The 23,718-nt window shown below is 42.0% G+C and overlaps 1 protein-coding gene across 2 annotated transcripts in view; it reads left to right on the top strand.

Annotated features, from left to right (window-relative positions):
* Positions 1–23,718, top strand: part of BICC1 (BicC family RNA binding protein 1) — a 245,796-nt gene that overhangs the window by 127,500 nt on the left and 94,578 nt on the right. For both annotated transcript variants that reach the window (XM_028151516.2, XM_008145485.3), the window contains exon 3: positions 10,700–10,769. In XM_028151516.2, coding sequence (XP_028007317.1) covers positions 10,700–10,769 — 70 coding nt within the window. The remainder of the gene's footprint in view (positions 1–10,699; positions 10,770–23,718) is intronic.

Below are 23,718 nucleotides of genomic sequence, written 5' to 3'. Positions count from 1 at the left end.
CAACCACAATGCTTCTCACAATTCTCCATATGTGCATGGGGATGGGGATACCTCCCTGGATTGAACCATTCTGGGGCCAACTGTGGGTCACTGACCAGAGAGTGCTGAGGGCAGCCACTTCGCTCACTTACTTTGGTGTTCGTGGCCGAGTTTCTGGGCAGTCGAGCATTCACAGCGACCTCCTCATGAGTGTGGGTGCCTTCCATTTCCTTCCTAAGCCAACGAGGTAGAAATGACCCTTTCTAGGGAGTTCTGTGACTTAGATTCTAGCTGGACTTTGACACACACCTAGGCACTTGCTTCACTTCTTTGAGACCTAATTTCCTCATCTGTGAAATAGGTGTCACATATCTGATTTATAAGATTATTGTGAGGAGCACATGGGACATGGATATGAAAACCGTGTAAGGTAAAGGTGAGGAGTAGTCTGGCGGTGACAAATAACCGAATCATTGAGATGCATTTCTTAGATTTAAAATGAAATACAGCAGACACCTTTTAATGCTTCAGCAAAGTAAACATCCTCAGTTTTTAGACACCCTCCCATGAGAGAAGTTCTCTGCTTTCCCAGCGCCACTTTCCAGTGTTTTCTAGTTGGCTCTCTTCTCATTTAGCTTCCTTCAAGGTGAAAGGCAGCACATTGACTCACAACCCATTAGTACAAGAAGAAACTTTAAACAGCCTCCTTGCTTCTCTATTGATACAAGGAAAATAGAGCGCAAATGGGTTGGACTTTTGGGAGAAGCAGGCTGCAGATGGCGCCCAGCTGGTAGCCATTTTGAATGATGAATTTTCAATGGTTTCGAGTATAAATGTCAAGTTAGAGTGCTCAGCGTTCTTTTCCTGGTCCAAGAATAAATGCTTCAAGTAAAGTCAGCATAAATAGACATGTCTTGGGTTGAACTGAGATGCTGATTACTTACCTGTGGATTTTTAACCTTACGTCTGGATTGAAGAATTTGGTGAAATAAGCACGTTAGTAGAATGTTGATGGTTTGGCAAAGGTTTCCTTCATCTGTAAAATATTATCCTAAAATTGCTGCAGACTTGCAAGATGTGTGTAGTATAGTGAACACTGGTAGATATATTCTCTTTCTGCATGGTCTGCTAATCTGGAATTTGTTGGAGATGGAAAAAAATCTATGACTTGAGCATTGAAGACTGTAAATGGAATTCTTTTCTATTATGGATGAAACTACATGTAGAATTTGATTTGATTTTACTTGTTTTATTTTTTCCTAATTTTGGAAAGAGAAATTATTTTAATAAATTCCATGTAAATCTGTGATGAAACTTTTTTCAATAGCTAATATACCTTTTTTCCAGTTAAAAAAATTTAAATTCCAGCTTATGTAAATACTAGAGGCCTGGTGCATAAAATTCATGCACGGATAGGGTCCCTAGGCCTGGCAGGTGATCAGGGCCGATTAGGGCCTTCTGGCTGCTGGCCAGGGCCTTCCTTTGTTCCACGCTGCCCCCTGTGGTCAGTGTACATCATAGCGAGCAATAGAACTCCCGGTCTCTCGGTTGAACTCCCGTGGGGACACTTTGCATATTAGCCTTTTATATATATAGACTAGAGGCCCGATGCACGAAGATTCATGCAAGAATGGGCCTTCCATCCCCTGGCTGCCGGCACCGCCTCTTGCTCTGGTCGGAGCCGCCTTTTCGCTCTGGCCTGGAGCCACCTTTCTGCCTTCCCATGCTGCCCAGAGGCCCAGAGCGGCTGGGGTGGTGTGGAACGCCTGCGTCGTCGCCATGGCAATGATGCAAGCGCCCCGCCCTGCCCCGCCCCCGACCGCTCAGTGCCTGTGTATGCAAATTAACCCACCATCTTTGTTGGGTTAATTTGCATGCTCACTCCTGATTGGCTGGTGGGTGTTGTGAAGGTACAATCAATTAGCATGTTGCTCTTTTATTAGTGTAGATTGCCCTCTGTTTCCACCTCTCCCCTGCATTACTCCTCACAGAAACTAAAACCAAAACAGGAGCATAGGATTCCATGTTTATTAACTGCCTTTTTAATATGAAAAACCCAGTGCTATTACTCTTTAATTAGACAACATCACTCCCTGTTTATGAAATGCAAATATAAATTAGAAAGTTAAGATGACTCTAGCTTCCAAAACTGTTAAATAGCAATAGCAAACTGTCTTCATCAGATTTTGTATGATGAAAAAGTAACCTTTAAAGATGAACTGTAAAAATAGATATTCTTTATAATATCAACAGCCTTAATTTTAATTGCTTCATATATTTCAAAATTGATATTCCTCAACTAAATACTTTTGTTACTATAAATATTTGCTATTAATTAGATCTGAGATTAGCATAAGAATTAAGTTACATTTCAATTCCTTAATCCCCAAAAGTAATGAGTATAGTAAGTCTTTACAACAAAAATTGCAAATAGTTATTTTTCAAGTAGTTATATTTTTGGATGGACTTCTCCAAAGTCTCCTCTCTTCTTGTGACATATTATAAGAGAGCAGCTAAAGAATCTTAGGTAAATCAGTAGCGTTGAGAAAATATTCTTTTGACAGTGAAGATGTCCAGAAGTTGGAACTGACCTATTTGAAATGCCATTACCATACAGCATCCAGAATTAAGAGTTAGAACAAGTCTTTAAAATACTTAAGGTGTCATTGAATGGTTTTTGAAAATGATTCAAAACCAGATACTTGTTTTTTGAGTTTTGACTTTGTGAAAGTGAAAATCAGGATAATAATTAGATTGAAATAAAAACCAGAAAACAACCAGCTAGGACAGAGTTTAGATTTTTTTCCCCAGAGGCAGAAGGTAGTCATTTTCTTCTCAGAGGTTTTACGGCTTTGCATTCCTAGGCATTCCTGAGCTTAACTGACATCATGGTATTTATAGCTCAGTGCCGCAAGGCAGCACTAGTCATTTTAAGCGTGTTTCCCAACTTTCAGTTCATGTTTCATACAGCAGAGGTGCATCAACATCTTATTTTTTTGGAAAGGGGCTGGTCAGAGTGGGCCACTTAATTGAATTATTCTTTGAATGCAAATCGAACACTTTGGACACTACCCTGACTTGCTTGAGAATTAGGGCATAGCATGGGTTCCTGGGAAGCGATTTCCTTGTGAGGTTTTGTGCAAGAGTTATTTGGATTGTGGGAAATGTATGATATCCTCCTGAGAGGTGTCAGTGTTTTCATCCATTACAGGATCCATAAAATTAACTTGTTTCAGTGTCCCAATTTTCATGATAAAAAAAAAAGTCGCCTTACTTCTCATTAAACCTGCTGGGTTTTGTGAAGATTGTAGGAGGCTGCCAGCAGCTTCCGTCACAGTTCGTCCCTGCTTGCCTCCTTCCTCAAAGCGCTGAGCCTTAGACACACTAGGAATGTGCTACCTCCACAACCCAGTGGCCTGTATCACTGGTGTCCACACCCGAGCTCTTGTCCAACTCAACATCGCCTCTTTGAAACGGAAAGTAAGCACTTAGGTTGGGGTTGTCTGGAAGCCCTGGGCATCTTTTTAAAAAATAGATGGAACTCGCCTGTAAGCTTCCTAGGTCTTTCTTGCCCCTTGGAGAAATCCCAGGTTTATCTCTGACCTTGGTTCCTTCGCTACCTTATTAATGTACAACATCCAGAACTATGACTTAAAACAAAAGTCTTTCAAGTATTTTAAGGTGGGATTAAATGTTTAGTAGTTCTTTGAACTTGGGTTTTGTGAAGGTGGAAATGGAGGCCATAATAAGTTTAAAAAAACAAACTAGCTGGGACTTTGGAACTTACTTGAGGATTTTTTCTTTGCTTTTGCTGAGACATAAGATAGTCATTTTCCTCTTAGAGGTTTTACGGCTTCTTTGATTTCAGCCACAGCTTTGTGACCTCACCTTTTCCAGTTCCCCTGTCTATCTTGATTCTCCTCCCTATTTGTCTTGATGATCAATCACTAGGACATCTTTTTAAGCATAGCTTTCTGACTTGCTTGGTGCCATTTCTGCCTCTGCACCCTCCTATCCCTCCTTCTCCAACTTCTACCAGCGGACATGCCTCCTCCCCCTGTTCCAGCATCCCAGCTTCGGACTGGGCTACCTGGGCCAGCCTGCAGCCACATCCCAGCGGAGAACGGTGCCTCCTCCTCCTGCTCTCGGGATAGCCTCACACTCTACCCCTCCCATCGCGGGCTGGTGCGGATAGTATACGGATAGCATACAGTGTCTACACCAGAGGAACGGACTCGGAGTCATTGTGGATGACGGTTTGAAAAGCTTCACTGATAACGTCCGAGGGGGAATTTTGACTCTGAAGGTGAAGTAGGTAGGGCCCCTTCCGATTTGTAGTTACTTCGCTGATTCTCAGGGCTGATTTGAGCAAGTGAGAGCCAAGCACAGGTACCAGATGGCTTCGGTTTGTGTCACGTCTTCAAGTCTATATGGAGCATGTCAGTGTGCAGACTCATAGGAGGGTGGTGAAGACGAGACACATTCCCCATCCTGGATGGGTAAGGTGAGCCTTGAAACACCTCAGCTACTGTCCAGTACCTGCCTGCCCTCCTTCTAGATCTTGCTACACTCCCCCCTCTTCTGCCTGGGACACTTTCTTCACCTTTCCCCTAGCTAGCCCACTTTTTCTTCTCCGCTGGGTCACAGCATGAATAGTCACTTTCGTGAGCTAACTTTTCTTGACTCCCCATGACTGGGCTGGGATCCCCTCTACACACCCCCATCTTGCCCTGCCCTGTTCTGAAACGTGGGACACACACAGTCTATCGTGGTGGGTGAACTTGTCTTCGCCCTTGTCAGACCATGCGCTCCCTGAGGGAAGCACTGGCCATTTTGCTGTTCCTCGTATCCAGAACAGTGCCTGCCCCAAAGGCATCAACATGTCCTTAAAACAGGGCTCATCACCCAGCACTCACCGTGTGCCACACCCTGTGCGTGGGTTTTCCACATGCTTTCTTTTAAAACCTCACAGCCACTCTACAGCTAATTGTACGGAGGAGAAAAGTGAGGTTGACCAAAGATACTTGCCCAACATGATGGCCAGGAAGCGGCCCCGGTACTTGCCTCTGGTACCACCTGCCCTTAACGGCTACATTGGGCACAACGATGAGCAATCGTGCGAGGGACCGACAAGGAGCCTCGTGGGTGACCTGTGTGGTCGGTGTTGGCAGCCACAAATGGTATTTATTGGAGTTGCCCTTTACTAGTTATATAGGACAGGTCAGCTACAGGTGCCAGATTCCAATAGCAAGTCATTTGTTTTCTGTAAAAGGTATGACATTACTGCAGCTCATAGGACTTTGGAGTCCATGTGGAATAAAAGATCGAACTCTGGTTCCATTTTTAGATTTAGGAGTCTTAAGCTTGGGGTAGCCTTTCTTCCACTCCCAGGCAGTGCTGCTGTGGGTAGGTTGAAAGTGAGTCTTTCTGTGCGCCTCCACCTCATGTGCAGTAGACACTGGACCGGTGTGAGGCTTACTGAAGTGTATGGAGTAGCCATTTTGACTTGATGCCCATTACCTGCTATTACGATATAGTCTCTGGCACAGTCTTCCCCGTCATGGAGCATCTAGTGGTGTATGAATAAAAAGAGGTCATGTGCAGGTGATTGCTCAGAGGTTCTGCACATGATTAAGATTTCAGAAAGTTGTGTCTTCCAAGCATATGGTGTCAGGGGTGCTTCTCTGTTATAGTGTTACTAGAGGCCCGGTGCACAACATTCGTGCACTGGGGGGGAGGAGGGAGCCCTCAGCCCGGCCTGCGCCCTCTTGCAGTCTGGGACCACTCAGGGGATGTCCGACTGCCGGCTTAGGCACACTCCCTATGGGCAGTTGGATATCCCCCAAGGAGTCCTTAGCGCTGCCACAGAGGTGGGAGAGGCTCCTGTCACTGCCACTGCGCTCACCAGCTGTGAGCCCAGCTTCTGGCTGAGCGGCACTCCCCCTGTGGGAGCGCACTGACCACCAAGGGGTCAGCTCCTGCACTGAGCGTCTGCCCCCTGGTAGTCAGTGCGTGTCATAGCGACCAGTCATTCCGCCATTCGGCCCATTTGCATATTAGGGTTTTATTATATAGGAATAATGATGACACCTGGCATAAATTATTGGATTAAATGGTAAAATTACTTAATTCAGAAAAAGGGAAGTATATAGATTATTTTCTTACTGCTCTCCTACCAACAATTATAGCATGATCTCATTTTTTTCATTTTCCCTCTTTAGGTCTCTTAGCTAACAGGAAAATTCTGAGTCTAATTTTAGTCACTTTGAAAATACATGTATGTATAGTAGCTGGAAGTAGCAGGTGATACAATGTGACCAATGAGAAGGCCTTCCTCATTTGGTCTTCCTGTCCTCATTTGGGGACTAATGTACTCATTCATAAATTCACCTGTCCTTGACTTTCAGGACTTGAGTAATTTTGCAGATTGTATTTTGGAGAACCCTTTATATAACCACCCCCCGACCTGACCTTTCAAGGCAGGGGCTATGAGCTGTTCTAGCCCATTGTCAGGCAATTGCATTTTTTGTTTGTCTGTGTCCCTGACTTAACTGTAAGCTTGTACGAACCAGGAATTGTGTCTTATTTGTAGCTGTGGGTCTGGGCCCTTGTGGCATCTAAATAGGCTTTTTTTTTTTTTTTTCTTCTGAGGGGTGCACATTTAATGAAAAAAAGCATTCATTTGAATGTATAAGTTCTGGTAAATTTGTGAAAATTATCATATCACGTGAGAAGCATGCTTTATGCACATTTCTTCCAACACATATATCTAATGTTTTTTTTTCTTTTCATCTTTTTGCTCTTTTTTTTCTTTATTGATTAAGGTATTACATATGTGTCCTTGTCCCCCCCTTGCTCCCCCCGCCCGCCCCCGCTCATGCCCTCACCCCCCTGGTGTCTGTGTCCATTGGTTATGCTTATATGCATGCATACAAGTCCTTTGGTTGACCTCTTCCCCTTACCCCCAACCGCCCCTACCTTCCCTCTGAGGTTTGATGGTCTGATCGATGCTCCTCTGTCTCTGGATCTGTTTTTGTTCATCAGTTTATGTTGTTCATTATATTCCACAAATGAGTGAGATCATGTGATATTTATTTTTCTCTGACTGACTTATTTCGCTTAGCATAATGCTCTCCAGGTCCATCCATGCTGTTGCAAATGGTAGGAGTTCCTTCTTTTTTACAGCAGCGTAGTATTCCATTGTGTAGCTGTACCATAGTTTTCTCATCCACTTACTTGTTGATGGGCACTTAGGCTGTTTCCAAATCTTAGCTATGGTAAATTGTGCTGCTATGAACATAGGGGTGTATATATCCTTTCTGATTGGTGTTTCTGGTTTCTTGGGATATATTTCTAGAAGTGAGATAACTGGGTCAAATGGGAGTTCCATTTTTAGTTTTTCGAGGAAACTCCATACTGTTCTCCACAGTGGCTGCACCAGTCTGCATTCCCACCAGCAGTGCATGAGGGTTTCTTTTTCTCCACATCCTCGCCAGCACTTGTCGTTTGTTGATTGGTTGATGATAGCCATTCTGACAGGTGTGAGATGGTACTGCATTGTCATTTTGATTTGCATCTCTCGGATGATTAGTGACTTTGAGCATGTTTTTCATATGTCTCTTGGCCTTCCTTATGTCCTCCTTCGAAAAGTATCTATTTAGGTCCATAGCCCATTTTTTGATTGGGTTGTTTATCTTCCTTTTGTTAAGTTGTATGAGTTTCCTGTAAAAGTTGGAGATAAATGGTGTTGGGTAAATGGGACAGATACATGCAAAAAAATGAAACTAGACCACCAACTTACACCATACACAAAAATAAACTCAAAATGGATCAAGGACTTAAATGTAAGATGAGAAACCATAAAAATCTTAGAGGAATCCACAGGCAGCAAAATCTCAGACATATGCCGAAACAGTAGCTTCACCTATATAGCTCCTTAGGCAATGGAAACGAAAGAGAAAATAAACAAATGGGACTACATCAAAATAAAAAGCTTCTGCACAGCAAAAAAAACCACCAACAAAACAACACGAAAGCCCACAGCATGGGAGAACATATTTGCCAATGTTATCTCCGATAAGGGTTTAAATAGGCTTTTTATAAATATTTGTAGGATGCTATAACCAGTTAGTATCCATAACTCCTAAAGCAGATCTTCAAATTTTTATATCCATGTCTCAAAAAGAGGGAGGGCCTGCGTTCAATATAGTATGGTGGTTAAAACTATGGTCTTTGCAAAGCAGTCTGGGGGATTTTAGCATCACTCTGCTAGGAAGCCGTGTGAGGAATAAAAACATCTACTTCACCGGTTTGGCTCAGTGGATCGAGCGTCGGCTGCGGACTGAAAGGTCCCAGGTTCGATCCGGTCATGTACCTTGGTTGTGGGCACATCCCCAGTAGTGTGCAGGAGGCAGCTGATCGATGTTTCTCTCTCATCATGTTTCTAACTCTCTCTCCCTCTCTCTTCCTCTGTAAAAAATCAATAAAATATACTTTAAAAAACATCTACTTCATGGGCATGCTACGAGCATTCATTTACCCAAGCAAATCCTCTGCTTGTTGAGTACAGAGTACAGAGCTTGCTTTTATTTTGCAGAGAGAGACTATAAAAAAGTAAACCCAGAAAATAGGAGAATTTCAGATTGTGACAAAGGTTAGGAGGGAAATAGACGCAGTGAAGTGGGAAGAGTAATTCTGGCTGGGGTGGTGCAGGAGGGTGTATGTGGGGGGCGGGGGAGGTGACAGGGAGACATCAGAGTGAATGCAAAGACCCCGAAGGGCACGTTCTTGAGGAGGCCAGTATAGCTGGAGTGGAGGGAGTTGGTGAGGATAATATTTACTTTATTTTTAGATACAGATTTAGAGTTAACTTAGCAATTTAGTGGTGAAGACAATTATACATATTAACAAGGACAGTGTAAGATGAGAGAAGCAGGGGCCGGGTCCTGTAGGGCTGGATTGACAAGCATACCGACCTCAGAGCCAGGCCAGCACCTTGACCTTGTGAAGACCGTGTAACTTCCCTTTGGTTTTCGATTTTTAATAGACACTCCAGTGCAGAGAAATATTTCTCTAAGAAAAGCAGCAGCGCCAACATCATGAGAAATGGCAGTTGTGATAATACAAACCTGACAGCGGTGATGGCCGGGCCTCGACCTCAGTGGGAGAGACGCAGCGGGGCCTGGAGGGCAGCTGGAGCCTTCTGGGCCTGGCCAGAGAGGGCATCTGGTCCCCCGGGCAGGCCAAGCGTGGCCATGTCGGGATGTGGGCCCCCGGTGCTAACTCTGCCAAGTTTTACAGAGAACCAGAAATCAGAATTTGTATGGGAAATTCCCCCATTTAAAAATATTGGCTCATGTTGAAGAACAAAAAAACACACGTTGGGGTGGATAGACAAAATGCCATACAGAAGCAGCTGCTGAAAGCCCTTTTATGCTATGATAAAGGGGATTAAATGAAGGAGGACGCACGTTAACATGTTAACCATCTAGCCTTCTGCCCTGCCGTAACCAATACTGAGAGCCAAGAGGCACTTTTAAATAATTGGGCCGTTAATGCGTTTCATTATGTCTTCACTATTAGTTTGTTTCGTTAACTCTAAATCCATATTAAAAAGTAAGCACCCTTGCCAAAACTGGTTTGGCTCAATGGATAGAGCGTCAGTCCCAGGTTCGATTCCGGTCAAGGGCATGTACCTTGGTTTCGGGCACATCCCCAGTAGGGGGTGTGCAGGAGGCAGCTGATCGATGTTTCTAACTCTCTATCCCTCTCCCTTCCTCTCTGTAAAAAAAAAAAATCAATAAAAAATATATTAAAAAAAAAAAGGTAAGCACCCTTTTCTAATGTAAGTGATTAATGCAATCGGCTGTTTTTGCCGATTTGCTTAGTTATTTGCTCTGCAGTTAGGTGCATTCTATATTCATGGTACAGAAGTAAACGCTTGTCTAAGTCATGTGATAAAAGTAGAGAAGATCAAAAGAAACACATATTTGGTGACTCATTCTTTGCTTGCTGTCTCCGTCCTCTGGGCGGCAGTCTCGCTTCCCTCGCTTGTGTTTGCGTTTCGGCACGGTTGGGTCTCCGGGCCTCCTGGCCAGCGCTGGCTGCAAGTAAGTGAGAAAGAACTGTGGCAAAAATGCCATGTTAGACCAGGCAAAGAATGACGGGAATGGAGCCTTATGCCGTGATGTCATGTTTAGAGGCTTTTCATCAGTTTTAATGAAAAACAAATGTGCTCAAAGCAAGTTATTTATTCCCTCCCCCTCACCCCCCCCCCCCCAAAAAAAATCTTCATTTAGAACGACCTAAGCCACATAGTTTTGTATTACAAGGATTTTGTTTGATGTGTTGCAATCCATTGGCGATTGTTTTGGGGAATTTTATTCAGCACAAGCATTTCTGACCGTTCTGGCAACAAGTTGGGTGAATTGCTTGTTCATGTACTTTTCGATCTTGTCTTTATGCTAACATCCTGGAGCATCATGGAGAGAAACACTGGAGTAACAAAATATACTTGAATATTTCTGATAGATGAAAAGCTTATAAAATGCAGCCCCCCCCCCCAAGTATTTTTTTTTTTTTTGCATTGCTTTAAAATGAGATCATTTTGTTGTATCCACATGAGCCTAAAGACTTGAAAATGATCTTTCTTTATTAGAAAATCTTATCTGTAAACACTAGTTCTTAATTGAATCATTATTTCTCTTAATTTTTGTTGCAGATCATGGAGGAAACAAATACACAGATTGCTTGGCCGTCAAAGCTGAAGATCGGAGCCAAATCCAAGAAAGGTAAATTTTGAGAGACGGAGAAATCGGTAGTTTGATAGCAACTTGGGATCACTACAAGTTGGCCAGGGAGAAAAATCACCCTTTATCTTTATCATATTTATCCCCAAATATTTGTCAAGTAGCAGTAGTTTGGAAGGTTTATCATAAATAAAAATAGGGTACAGCCTTTTATCCAACAACAGAAAAAAAACATTTTTAAGCGTTTTCTTAGAAGATAGTATAGCAACCTACATTTCCAGGGTGTCTGCTCATTTGATGGCTATGAATCATAGTAACTCTCCACATGTAATAACGTATTTTCAGTCTATAAACCCTCCATATGTACATGTTAGTCTTCTTGCTTAACTAGAGGTCTTGTTTATGAACCACACAGATTTAATACTGAATGTTTTCCCCTTCTAATGTGATTCGAACCTTAGATTTTCCTTCTCGACGGATTCTTCTCCTCTTCTCCTATTAGAGAGTGAAAAACTGCCTAGATTTCTCTTTTAAGCTGAGCATTTCCCTCGCCTGGCCTCTCCTCTGCTTCATGGATGGTCAGAAATGAAAATCTGGGCACCCTTCGTTTTCTTTCAAGATCACGTAGTATTTTCAGGTGACCTGCCAGCATATATTTTTATGGTTAGTTTTTCTTTTTAAAGTATAACCTCAGTTTCAGTAAACTTTGTTGCGCATACTTTATTAGGAGATGCAGGTAGTCATGAGGAGACAATGGAAAACACCATCGAAGGATAATGCAAGCTGAGCATTATCCTCGTGGTCTGGTTTTTGTTGTTGTTTAGTTTTGTATTTGTTGCCCCTTCTCCCGATGACTCTTACTGCTAACTGATGCTAGATGCTGCAACACTACCCAGTCTCCTTTCTTATTTTAGTCCAGTTGCCTTCTTTTAAACTAATTTCATTAGAGTTACTCATCACAAGGAATGTAAACTATTTTACAGTTGTTGTTATGAGTGTTGCTAGCTGGACTTCAGTGGACTGGAATGCTACAGAAACTCTGATCTTGTTAACGTTCTTATTTCTGATCATGGTGGCAAGAAATGGGAAGTGGATGTGTTAAATAGCCATAAGAATACATGGCGTATATCCCAGCATAATTCCATAACTTTGTATAAACCTTGAATTTGCCAAGTACTATAGGATGTACTCTTGGTTCATTTTCCCTGTGTTGAGATGTTTTATTTCCATTATGCAGAAGAAGAAACTGTCATTATTATCTACTTATTTGGTTGTTTGCAGCCACTTAAAAATCCCTGGCCTTCTACATCACTTGAGCAACTTGGGATTTGAACATCAACCGGATTCTGTTTTTCTCTTAGGTATTTTTACTTAACGAATGAAATGGTTTTATTACTATCCTAATAAAAGTGTAATCTGTTCAGTGCCTATAGAAAACCCCCGAGGAAACATGAATGTTAAAGCAATTCCGGACAATTTTGAATGGTTGATTCTCTTGCGTTCCCCCTCACTATCATTGGAAACTGAGACTTGATTAATTTTTTTTTATTCAAAATGTGGTGACAGGTTTGGAGATTTTAGATAAGATGGAGATGAATAGGTTAGGTTAATGTTTTAGATTAGTTTCTAGTATTGACACACCCCATTCAGAATGGCCAACTATCTTCCACATTTTGATTATATGTTTTGCTTCGGAAATACCAGTAAAACTATTTTAGCAGTACATTTGAAGGCATTTAGCGTCACTTCCACATGATTAATGTTAACTTTGGGAATTGTTTCTAAGAATTGATCTCCTCAGGCCTATGTCTAAAGACCACATTATATTTTTTATTATTTATGAAGTGATATGAATGCACAAAATACTGTGTGATGAGCAGAATGTGCCAAAAGAAAGAGATTGAGCTCAAGGAAGAGAGAAAAATGTCAAGAGTTTTCCCTCAGAGGAATTGACCGTTCAGAATTTACTTGCGTTGCTCTTATTATTTAAACACACAGCTGCTGAGTCAGTTCTTGGCTGACATCCCTGTTGTATATATTCCTATATTATTTTTAAAATGTTTCAACTCAGAGATGTAATTTGCATTGAATCAGAGGGAAATGAACATGGCAGGAGGCACTTAGAAGGTAATTATTTGCTCTTTCATCTGACGTGACTCTCTGCCTCTGACTGTTGTAGAGGATGCAGTTGTCGGTCTTTTATTTTCCAAGCCCTTTCTTTCCAAACTCTTATTATTCAGGAGACCGAAGAATATAAATGTATCTGTGGACTCGTTCCATGTTTTGGTTGATTATTAAATTTTACATCCCAGGGTGATGTGAAGATTTGGAGTATACAGATAATCCCCAGACTGCTGGGGAGACAATACCGCCATGGGTTTGTGCTGTGTTTTACTTTCTAGATTTATGATGCTTATTGGTGGAATATTTGAGCCTAGACAAACATTTTTCATGGCTACTGTTACCACAGTCTGCCCCCTGTTTTACCTTATTGGAATTCGGGCCTATGCTTTTGAAGTGACTTTCCAGGAGACTTGTCCAAACTTTATTTTTCGAGCCATCAATCCTTTATCAGAGTGGTATTTGAGCAGCTGTATGGCTCCTTTGGTTGAAGTGCTGATAGGATGCTGCCTGGCAGAAAGGCAGAAAGCCAACAGCCTGAATTTGCCATCAGAAAATGGAGGTTCTTCAGGTTCCATAGATCTGCGGTAGAACTGGGAAGCCCTGTAATTAACAAGTTCCTCTGGCGGGTCTTACAGTTAAGCTGAGTTTGCAAAACAAAAATCTCACCGCTGGACATTGACGTGCGATTTAGTCATTAAGGAAGGAGACCATGTGATCAAAAGGCAGTGGATGATGACTGCTATTGAAAAATAGGCGAGGTCCTTCAGCAGCCACTTGTGGGTGACTTCCACCTTGGTTTTCAAAGAACTGCACTTTTACGGGTTCATTTTCAGTTTGTCATCTTTGTAGTCAGTTAACGTGGACAAGTTCGGAGTGATCACAACCTCATTGTTCTGTGCCTGTGCGGGATAGAGTTTTGGGTAGAAGACCAAGCGGTGGTTGCTTCCTCTCTCTACCCTCCATTCTCCTTCACCATCTGATTTCTCACCCTTGTCTTTCCCTCCCACCCCATTCCCCTTGAACCATATAGAATATGGTGAACACTGGAATAGAAACATTTTCATTTAGTAAGCAGGACATTTTGCAGTAAAGCTTGTTTATATATATAATTTTATATATATATAAATGTCCTGCTTACTAAATGAAAATGTTTATACTTATAGCATATATATATATATATATATATATATATATATATATATAAAGGGTATAATTTTTTTTTAATTCACAAGTATTTGAAATTATGGGAAGGTTGAATCTTCATTACAGCCACAAAGAACTAAGAAATTAAGACTCAATATAATGGACATTTAAATAGGCAACTCCAGGATTGTTTAATGGAGGCCATAATTAAGAAAAATAAAGCAATGCATGGCATTTCTTCTGTAAAACCCACGTTTATTTTGAGTAAAAGTAAGTAAAACTGTTTCTAACTCTTGGAGTCAGAATACTAGAACATTCCACTTTACGTGGAAAAAACTGAGCTTTGTGCTCGTCAGACAGTATTTATAAGGTGTTTAATAGTGTAAACCTTACTCGCATAGGATAACTTCAGGCACTCATTAAAATTTTGAATATGCTATTGTAAATCACAGCCTCTTTTAAAATAAACTCAGGTTCATTAAAGTGCAAATAGCATTTTGAACAAGTTTGACTATTTTGCCAAATGAAAGTCCTTCCAGACCTGCTTTAACAAATAGATAAAAGTGATTTGTCATGAGAATTTATGAAGCTGGTATGATTGTGATCCATAATGCTAGACGAGTGTGTTCTCTTAAATAAGGTAAACATTTTTCTTGCCGTCGTCTTTTGGCTCTTAATTTGCTCATCAATCTTTTTCTTCTTAGGCTGGCAAAGGCAATTGTGGGTAAAAATTGTTTAAAGTTTTTACGCCAAATTCCAAATAAACGAGGTCAGCATTCATGAAGCTTTACTGTTTTATTCTGTGAGGGAGTTGTCCTGCAGAGTTGAACTAAGTGGTAGAACTGCTCCCTGCCAGTGTGTCCTCTTTGACGTTAGGGTGCCGCAGGCTAGCAGGAATGAAAGGTGTTGACTGGATTGCTGGATGTATCCTGGTTTGGAGGCAGTTTGGCACCAACTTTGGCCATTCTCTTCCTCCTAGAATAAACAAGAGAATCATCAAAATTCCACGAGGTTTTACTAATTTTGGTTGCATTCCATCAGAATAAGAATCACCTAATAGAAAATCTTAGCATGAGAAAAACAGTAGACTGTTCACTTCATTGTTTTCAGGGGAGAATGTTTTACTATCATACTTTTGTTGAGTGTTCACGTTGGACTAGTTGAGGTCTGTAACGTGTACTGCTCAGACAGCAGAAGGCAGAGAAGAGGCATGACACGGTACACTGCACCACCGTGTTTCCAGTGGGGGGTTGTGACCCATTAGTGTATCAAAAATTAACTTAGGTGGTCACACCAGCGTGTAAAAAAATACAACTGGCCATGACTGGTGTGGCTTGGTTGGTTGGGCTTTGTCCATGCATCAAAGGGTTGCTGGTTTGATTCCTGGTCAGGGCACATGCCTGGGTTGTGGGCTCAATCCCTGGTGGCGGGGGGTCGGGAGGGTACTTGGGAGGCAGCCGATCGATGTTCCACTCTCTCATTGATGTTTCTCCCCCTCCTTTCCTCTCTCTCAAAATGTTAAAAGAAAAAAAATCACCATTGATCCCTCTATAACATTCTAACAAAAACATAAATATATTTAAAAAATACAGCTGGGTTATGAACACATAAACAACTGTTGGATATAGAAACCGGGACTCAAAAGAACTGTTGGCCCAGAAAGAAACTCACTATAGACTGATTCATTTGCCTCTCAGCATAACTATTATTGCTTGTCTCATTTTCGGTTCCTATAAGTGTATTCCTAGTATCACATGAGCTCACTCATCTAGGGGAAAAGATGAACAACATAGACTGAAGAACAAGAACAGCATTGATCAGACTGTCAGACCTCAGAGGGAAGGTAGGGGAGGGTGGGGACAAGGGAGATAGATCAACCAAAGGACTTGTGTGCTTGCATATGAGCCTAACCAGTGATCACGGACAACAGGGGAGGGGGGGCGGGTATGCGTGTGGGGGGGTTTGGGAAGGGAACGGGGGGGGGTTGATGACAAATATGTGATACCTTAATCAATAAAGTAATTTTTAAAAAAAGAAGCAAAAATAAAATACAGCTGGATTAGAAAACAGTGTAAGAATATTGTGACACTTGCAGTCATATATGTCACTGTTATGTGTATGTATACAAACATATATATGCACACATGTACATTAGTAGGTCATGATGCAAAACAGGTGACAGAGAAAGGTCAGAGAACACTGTTCTGGGTGGTTACTTCCCAAAGAGGAACAAGCACATGCCTTTTGTTCATCACTGTATCTCTAGTACCACCACTAGTATATTGTTGGCACTCAGCAAATATTTATAGATTGTTTGATCCCTCAACTCAGTCATGGTTACCATGGAGCCACTAATACAGATGGGAATATATAATCACTCAAGTGTGTTGTGTAGGAAAAAATTTAGAATCACAGCCTTTGCTTGGGGCAGACCAGCTGCCCTCTGGTTCCTGAAGCCTGTCTCTTTTCTGGAATGTGTAACTGACAGGTTCTAAGAACTATGTTCATATTTGAACACCACCTAGGTGCGGTACACTCCCATCTTGCTCTGGAGATAGGTAACAAATTTTGACGGTTTCCCAAACCATGTGTGGCCTTTCACCAAATTTTCTCTGCTCTGCCACGCTCACGGTATTGCTGGACAGAATGAAGCAACATCTGTCAGGCCTATCAGTAGCAATTAAATTATTTTCACGAGGTCTTTTTGCAGTTGCAGACCTTGCTGAGGCATTTCTCATTAGTTGAGCAAAACAATGTAAATGGCATCTTCATTTTTTCAAATGACTTTTTTTCTGCCATTAGAACATGGTTTGTGGCTTATTAACAGTTTTATACAAACCTTGGTACTAGCTGACATTTTAATCAAAAGATATTAGAGAGATTTCAGGAATGAGGAGTTGCATTCTCTTTGCATCTTGTTGCCAGAAATTACTCTTAAAGCAAAATAAGTCCTGCCTGAACTAAAAATAAAATGAGAAAATAGCATGTGTATGTTTTTAGCTGCTTGGTCTTTGCAAATAGTTATGTATTGCTTTTTTATATACACACATTTCTGCAATTAGATTTTTCCACTTAAAAATGAGAAGACATCTGCAATATTAGCATATAAATAAAAGAAACTATTATTTTTGTAGCTGTATGAAATGCCATTGTGTGTTTGTAGGATATAAACATAACATTTTTTAACAAATCTGTTTCTATGGACATTGGCTTGGGTTCTGTTTTTTTTCTACAATGAATTTTGAACTTATTTGTCTGTCTACTTGCACAATCTTTCCTGTTGTATAAAAACAAGTAGAATTCTTAGGTGGCAGGTAATGAACAGCTTTAATATTTTTTGGGATTGCCACCTTGTCTTCTCAAATGACAGTTGAATTCCTAGCGGCTTCTGGAAGGGGAATGACTCTTACCACATCTTCGCCAACATTGTGCTGTTCCCTCCTCGGTCAGTCTAAATAGTGAAAGATACGTTGTCTCATGTATTGCCTTAATTAATAAAAAACTGAGCATTTTTTCCTCTCTCTCTGGAACACTTATTTGTATTATTCTGTGAATTGTTTGTCCATCCTTTTTGTTGGTTTGTGTTCTTTCCTTATTCTATTGAGTTGGTCATCATTTTTCTAATGAAATAAAGACATTTAAATTTTTCTTTTTTCCTATTCAGAAGTTTAAGATTTATGCTTCTCTCTAATTGTCCAAATAGCTCATTTCTTACCATTACTATTCATTCACAAGTAATATATGGATCATTTTTCTCAAACTAGAAAAAAAGTGAATCTACCTTAAATAGTAATAATGTATTAGTTTTTGAATGTAGAAAAGTATGCATTAACTTTTAAGACATTGGATTTCCAAAGTAAATGGTGTAAAGATTAGAACTTGAATATGAATAGCATGGAAATTTTATATGCACACACGTATGTGTAAGTATGTATATGTATATGTGTGTGTATGTGTATATGTATGTGTGTGTGCAAGGCATGACAGATACTTGTAGTATGATACAAGAGTCACTGAATTTTTAAGTTTTCTTTGTGTAACAGAAACAAGACCCAGTAAGTTGTTTGGCTTTGTTTTCCTATATTGGGCTTTGGTTTTGTATTTTGTTGGAAAATATTTCTGAATTATTTTCCAGTCTCTTGTATTCAAGGGAAGGACGCTGAAATACGTGATTTTGGGTTGACTTGCATTCCATTTCTAAACCGTCTCCATTTCTAGGGTGGGATTCGTAAATAAGAGTATTTAGTTTTTGGTATAATTTACTTCCTCTTCAACACTCAGTTTACTTCACAGGACAGAATCCACTTTTGCGTTGCGTAGTTCGGAAGTACCCCTTTGCTTTCTCTGTGTGGTCCACTCCTCCAGTCTAACACAGCAGCAGCAAGGAGTCCTGATTTATTTCACTTAGCGTGGGGGGTGTGAATTCAGGAAGTGAGGGAGAAGAAGGGAAGGAGGACTTTCAGTCAACAAAGATAGATGCATTTGAGATGAAACAATATGTCCTTCTTTCTTTTGCTTTCACCATCGAATGGGGATATTGTTATCTAATCCTTTTGGGTTAATTTTCCTCCTTCGGTCAATGCCTAATAAGTTTTTATAGCATAAGCAAGTTACATAACACTTTCTTTTCATACCTGCAAAATGTAATATCTATGTAGTCTAGGTTTAAAAAATCATTAAATGTCATTGTAAAATATTTTTAGCGTCAAGTAAAGTTTGTTTGAGCAACATTGACTGTGCTCTGTTCCCGATGCATTATGCCACCTTTACCCGAGCCCTGTCTGCTGCAGAAGGGCATCTACTTCCTTTCATTTTCCAGCTGGTTGACTCCTGGTCATCCTTCCAAATCCATCTCAGGTGACATGCCTGGAAAGCCTCACCCACCTGCAGATGGAGTTAATACCATGTGCCCCACGCTAGCTCAGTGCCTTACACTCACATTTTTGGACTTTTCACTCTTGTGTTGTTTAAGCCTAGACATTTGCCTTTCTTTCTGGACTGTGAGCTCATGGACCCAGGTCAAAGACCAACACATCTTATTCCTTGCTGTGGGGACAGTGCCTGCCAGGAAGGTGGACTTATAAATTATGAGTTAAAATTCACATTATCATTTAGGTTTAGAATAAATGAGATGAAGTCAACAATGATTTAAGTCAGTGATTTAACTTTGAAGAAAGTGAAAAATGGCCCTGGCAGCTAGGCCGCAGTGTTCCCGGTGGAACATAAATACGTCTCACAGATTGTGAGCAGTCAGACAAGGCTTCTCCCGAGTGTGTCCGAGGGCGCGCTGAGACAAGGACACTCTACAGCCTCACAAGTAATTAAACTGCCCTCTCGTGACTGACGGGAGCGATTGCTGCTGCCTTGCCAACCGTGACTCCAGCTCTGCTGTCATCCTCTGCCTTCGAGATTCAGTTTGCTAAGGTACCACATTCATTTGTTTTCCTGCGCTTCCTGGCAGCTTCTCACCCAAAGGTGGTCTCTGCGCTCTTAAGCCCTCCGTGGAGTCACCCAGAACAAACCCAAATTCTGTAATAAGCTTTCTCAGTTTTCTCTTGAGACGCCCCAGCTCCTCTGATGTCCTCTCTCTCCGGCTGGAGCAAACTAAAGAAAGCTCGTTTCGTTTACTAAAGATCTGCTCCTGGTGATCTTTGGCGAGTGGGCACTATGTGGAGATTTGGAAGAACCTGGGAAAGACGCTTTGATCTCAGTCTCTGCCTCTTGGATACTTAGAGTTTGCTCAGGGTTTTCCTGCCTCTCACGGTCTTTAACCGGTTAACTGCCACGCGTCCAAAACAGAAACCATCCCCACACGCCACGCTAGTTTGAATTTAATTTTAAAAAACCCGCCGCTTGCATCTATAGACACTTACAGCGTACAGAGGGTTAAACAAATTTTAAAAACTGGCATTGTTTGCTGTCAGGACTTGAATAGCTCACTAGGGGCAGGAGAGAAGTGCAAGCTACAGCCTAGGAAAGTATTTTTCTAGGGGTTGGTAGCTCCTGGTGTAGATCTAACAACGGTGGGGAGGAGTGGGGCACTTGGTATGGGAAAGGCTCCCGGGGAGAAGGCCCGGAGTGCGCTGGAGGAAGAGGAGGCTGTGAAAGGAGGGAGCGGGAAGAGTTGGTGGCCAGCAGGGCCAGCCAGGCAGGGCGGAGCAGTGCAGGCCATGACCTCGGGAGAACCTCATCCATCCTGCAGACAGCAGAAAGCCTCGGGGAGGGGGTGGTTACGGGAGATAATGGATAGCTGTTGTGGGAAGATGCGAAAGACTGGGAGATGGGTGAAGTCAGTCATATTTGATGGCAGTGGGATCAAGGAGACTTTGTAAAAGGTGAGTCCGCAGAACACAGTGGCTTGACAAAAGCAAGGAATTGGGTCGCTGGTTGCTGTGGCAGCTCCTGTCGGTAAGCTCTTGGCCTGCCTCTGAGTTTTCCTGTGGTGGGCATTTCCACGCACAGTGGCAGCTTCCCGATCCTCAAGCGCCGGGTCGCGACCTCCTCTCCCGGGGCACAGTGCCCAGCACAGTGCCCAGCATGGTGTCCAGCGCGGTGGGCGCCTACTCCTCACCCCTCTGGTGCAGAGCCGCCTAGCAGTGCTGGCGATAGTGCCGGCAGTGAACTCTCCGGGACAGCCTTCAGCCAGTGACGGACGAGTCAGGAAACAAGTGTCCAGTTTCCCCCTGCTCCCTGGGGGACAATCCTAAGGCACATTATTGATGTCTCCTCAGAATGTTCCCGCGGGATTGAGCCCCAGCAGCGATTGTTCCGCGCCACTCCCTTTACTGGCTTTCCTCTCTCCTCAGTCATATTGTCCTCCCTCCCTAACTGTAATCCCTGGGATCGCCTCCCGAATGAACTACCTCAGATAATACACACTGACCCACGTTATTCATTCTCTTGGTGTCTTTTTTCGGGGAGCCCAGACTCAGAGGGGTCTCCTGGATGATTGGGGCAATCACCATGCTGTGGAGAAATGGACTTGGCAGTCTTTCCCAGTCATTAATTAACAGGGCTGTTGTTCGGTGGAAAAATGACTACAGGCATCTCAAATGTATTTATATATCAGTAAAGAAATATGGCAAAATGATTTAGAGTTCGTGGCTCATTTTGAGAAAAAAAAAAAAATGCTCCAGACCATCTGCAAAAGTATTAAAAGGATCCCAAGTGGAACATAGGCACTCGAAGCAGTTTCCAGGCACATTAGATTGTTGTCAACAAAAAGAAAAATATACACTATGGGGAGAAACAAGAAGTGAGAAAGGGTCTGGGAACCCGTGACGTTAGCAGGTCTGGAAAAAGAATGTCAGCAGGTGAGCAGGGCTGGAGCCCCGAGCTCCCCACCCGGGTATCCACCAGGTGCTTTAGGACTCCCAGGCCATGGGCAGCTGTGATGTGATTCTTGCCAGGTTAGGGAGCATTGATGACCGAGCACAGGGGGAGGGACCCAGCCATGGGGTCATTTCTGTCTACTTGTACTCTACAGTCATGGTTAGTGACTTGAGCCAAGTTAGGGAAAATATTTCTGGTACTTAACAATATGTTAAGTGTGCTCCATGAGGATTCAGAAATATTTATTTGACGGTAATAAGCATTCAGATTTCATCCTTTCCCCACTTTTCCTCACGATCACATTAGCATCCAAATATTTTAGAAGTGAGCACTTGATGGGGTTTTATAGACAAATGGCAAGAAAATTGCTTATAATAGAGGAAGCAAAGAATGCATCCGGTTTCCATGAGCAATCATACCTGTGTCCTTCCCGCATTTGGAACTGATGCTTGACTGAAAAGATGCCCGCACAGGGGTGGTCCTGTCCATTACATTCTCTCAGGCAATGAAACCCTGGCTTTCCTTAGCCCTGTGTTCTATGTTGAACCTTATTCTAGAAGGGAAGGAATAATGTTTACTGATTTTTTTTCTCCTCCCCAAATCTATTAGAGATTCTTAGTTCTGTTGAAATGAGTTTAAGACTTGGATTGTTTTTTTCCGCCATTTAATAAATTTTAGAGAGTTCATATATACTATCACTTTATAATGTTCTCATCAATCATATGGATTAAGGGGTAAGTGAATAAAACTTGAATTCTCATAAGCAACATGTATTTCTTAAACCAGAAAATATTCACCTCTATTATAGAAAAAAATCATATACAGAAAAGCAAAAGTAATGACCATATTAGTGACCTTTGAGAGAGTACTATAATCTAGAACACCGTGATCAGGAAAGAGGCAGCAACATGCCCAGTAGAATTCTTGGCTTGTGGTATGTCCTCAGTAAATGTTTAGAACTGGTTTGAACACATTTTCCCGAGTTTGGTGGAAAGGAGAGAAGAGTAGAGATTATGATAGATTTAAGATAAAGGGGATAAAATTGAGTGTAAATGTCTTCTATCTAGTCTCTTGGAGATGAAAGCAGCTCCTAGGGCTCCAGGGGGATGGTTTGGAGACTTGAAGAAACCGGGGAAGGTTCAGGACAGTTGCTTATGGAAAATGCAGTAGAGATGAATAAAAAACTTGCCAAACCACATTAGTATCCAGCTGAGACTGTGTAGTAGGAATTTCTAGTCCAATGTCTGGGGACAGTTATATGCCTTTTTCCAGTTGTTTGGTCACTCAGCGTGGAGAACACGGGGGGTTACCTATGGTGGAGGGTGGTGAGATGAGTGTGGCAGGAAGCCCGAGGAGTGAGGATTACAGGGTGTGAGCTGAGAGGGTGGTGAAATGGTCGACCTTGGGGTGTGATGCCACAGGGAAAATTGAAGCCAGCAGGGAAGCCAGAGAAAGGGCAGGGAGCTGGATGTCATAATAACCTAGAGCTGGTCGCCAACCTTTTGGACCTCACAGACCACCAGTGGTCCGCGGAACACCGGCTGGTGACCGCTGACCTAGGGACCTTGTAGGGCTGAGGGTATTCAAGAGTTGCACTAAGTAGGAGGCTGTAGTCGTGGGAGGAAATAACAAGTTCAGGAAAGTCTTGGAAGTGGAATGGTATGGATTGTGATGAGGTCCAATTTATGACTTGGTTTTTCAGTTACTGATACATAATTGCACAATTTAGTAAGTCTCAGGATCTTTAGGACTGTTTAGCAAAATTAAGTTGAATTCTTCAAACAAGCAAAAATAAACTTGTTAATGAGTGAAAACCAAATAAGATGGCACCAGTTAGTGTCAATATGACTCTAATTTACTAAATTCTGTGTGATTTTTAAAGCTGAGTAGCCAAGCTCAACTCCGTTAGTAACTGACTTTCATGTATGGGAGAATGACTTATGTAATATCCGATCAGTGCTTTTGCCAGCCAGTTTTAAAATGTTACATGTGCAGACACCTCATAACTTATGCATGTTTTCCAGTGAGAATTACATCATAGGTCGAAAGAAAATAAATGCATCCATGGTTCCTAGATGTTACATAATCCAAGAACTTCAGAACTTCCTAGTTACACAATCTGAAGTCATTATATAATCTCATGGCTCCTTGGCCGGGGGGGGGGGGGGTATATTTCTTATAGAAGTTCAATGGTATTATTGGATAAGCTGTGCCTGTAATTTTGTAAATACTTAAATACTAGTTAGGATTGATCTGACCATCTCTGCGGCTACTCTACCTATACCTCTCCAGACAACATCTAGGTCGCCTTTCAGTTCTACAACATCAGAAGTTGTGACCAGTGCCAGCCCAAAGCTATACACAGGATCCTCTGGAGTGACAGGGAGTGTGC

Source organism: Eptesicus fuscus, chromosome 17, assembly GCF_027574615.1.
Source record: "Eptesicus fuscus isolate TK198812 chromosome 17, DD_ASM_mEF_20220401, whole genome shotgun sequence".
In the NCBI taxonomy this organism is placed as follows: Eukaryota; Metazoa; Chordata; class Mammalia; order Chiroptera; family Vespertilionidae; genus Eptesicus; species Eptesicus fuscus.
This window is presented reverse-complemented; position numbering and strand designations above follow the sequence as displayed.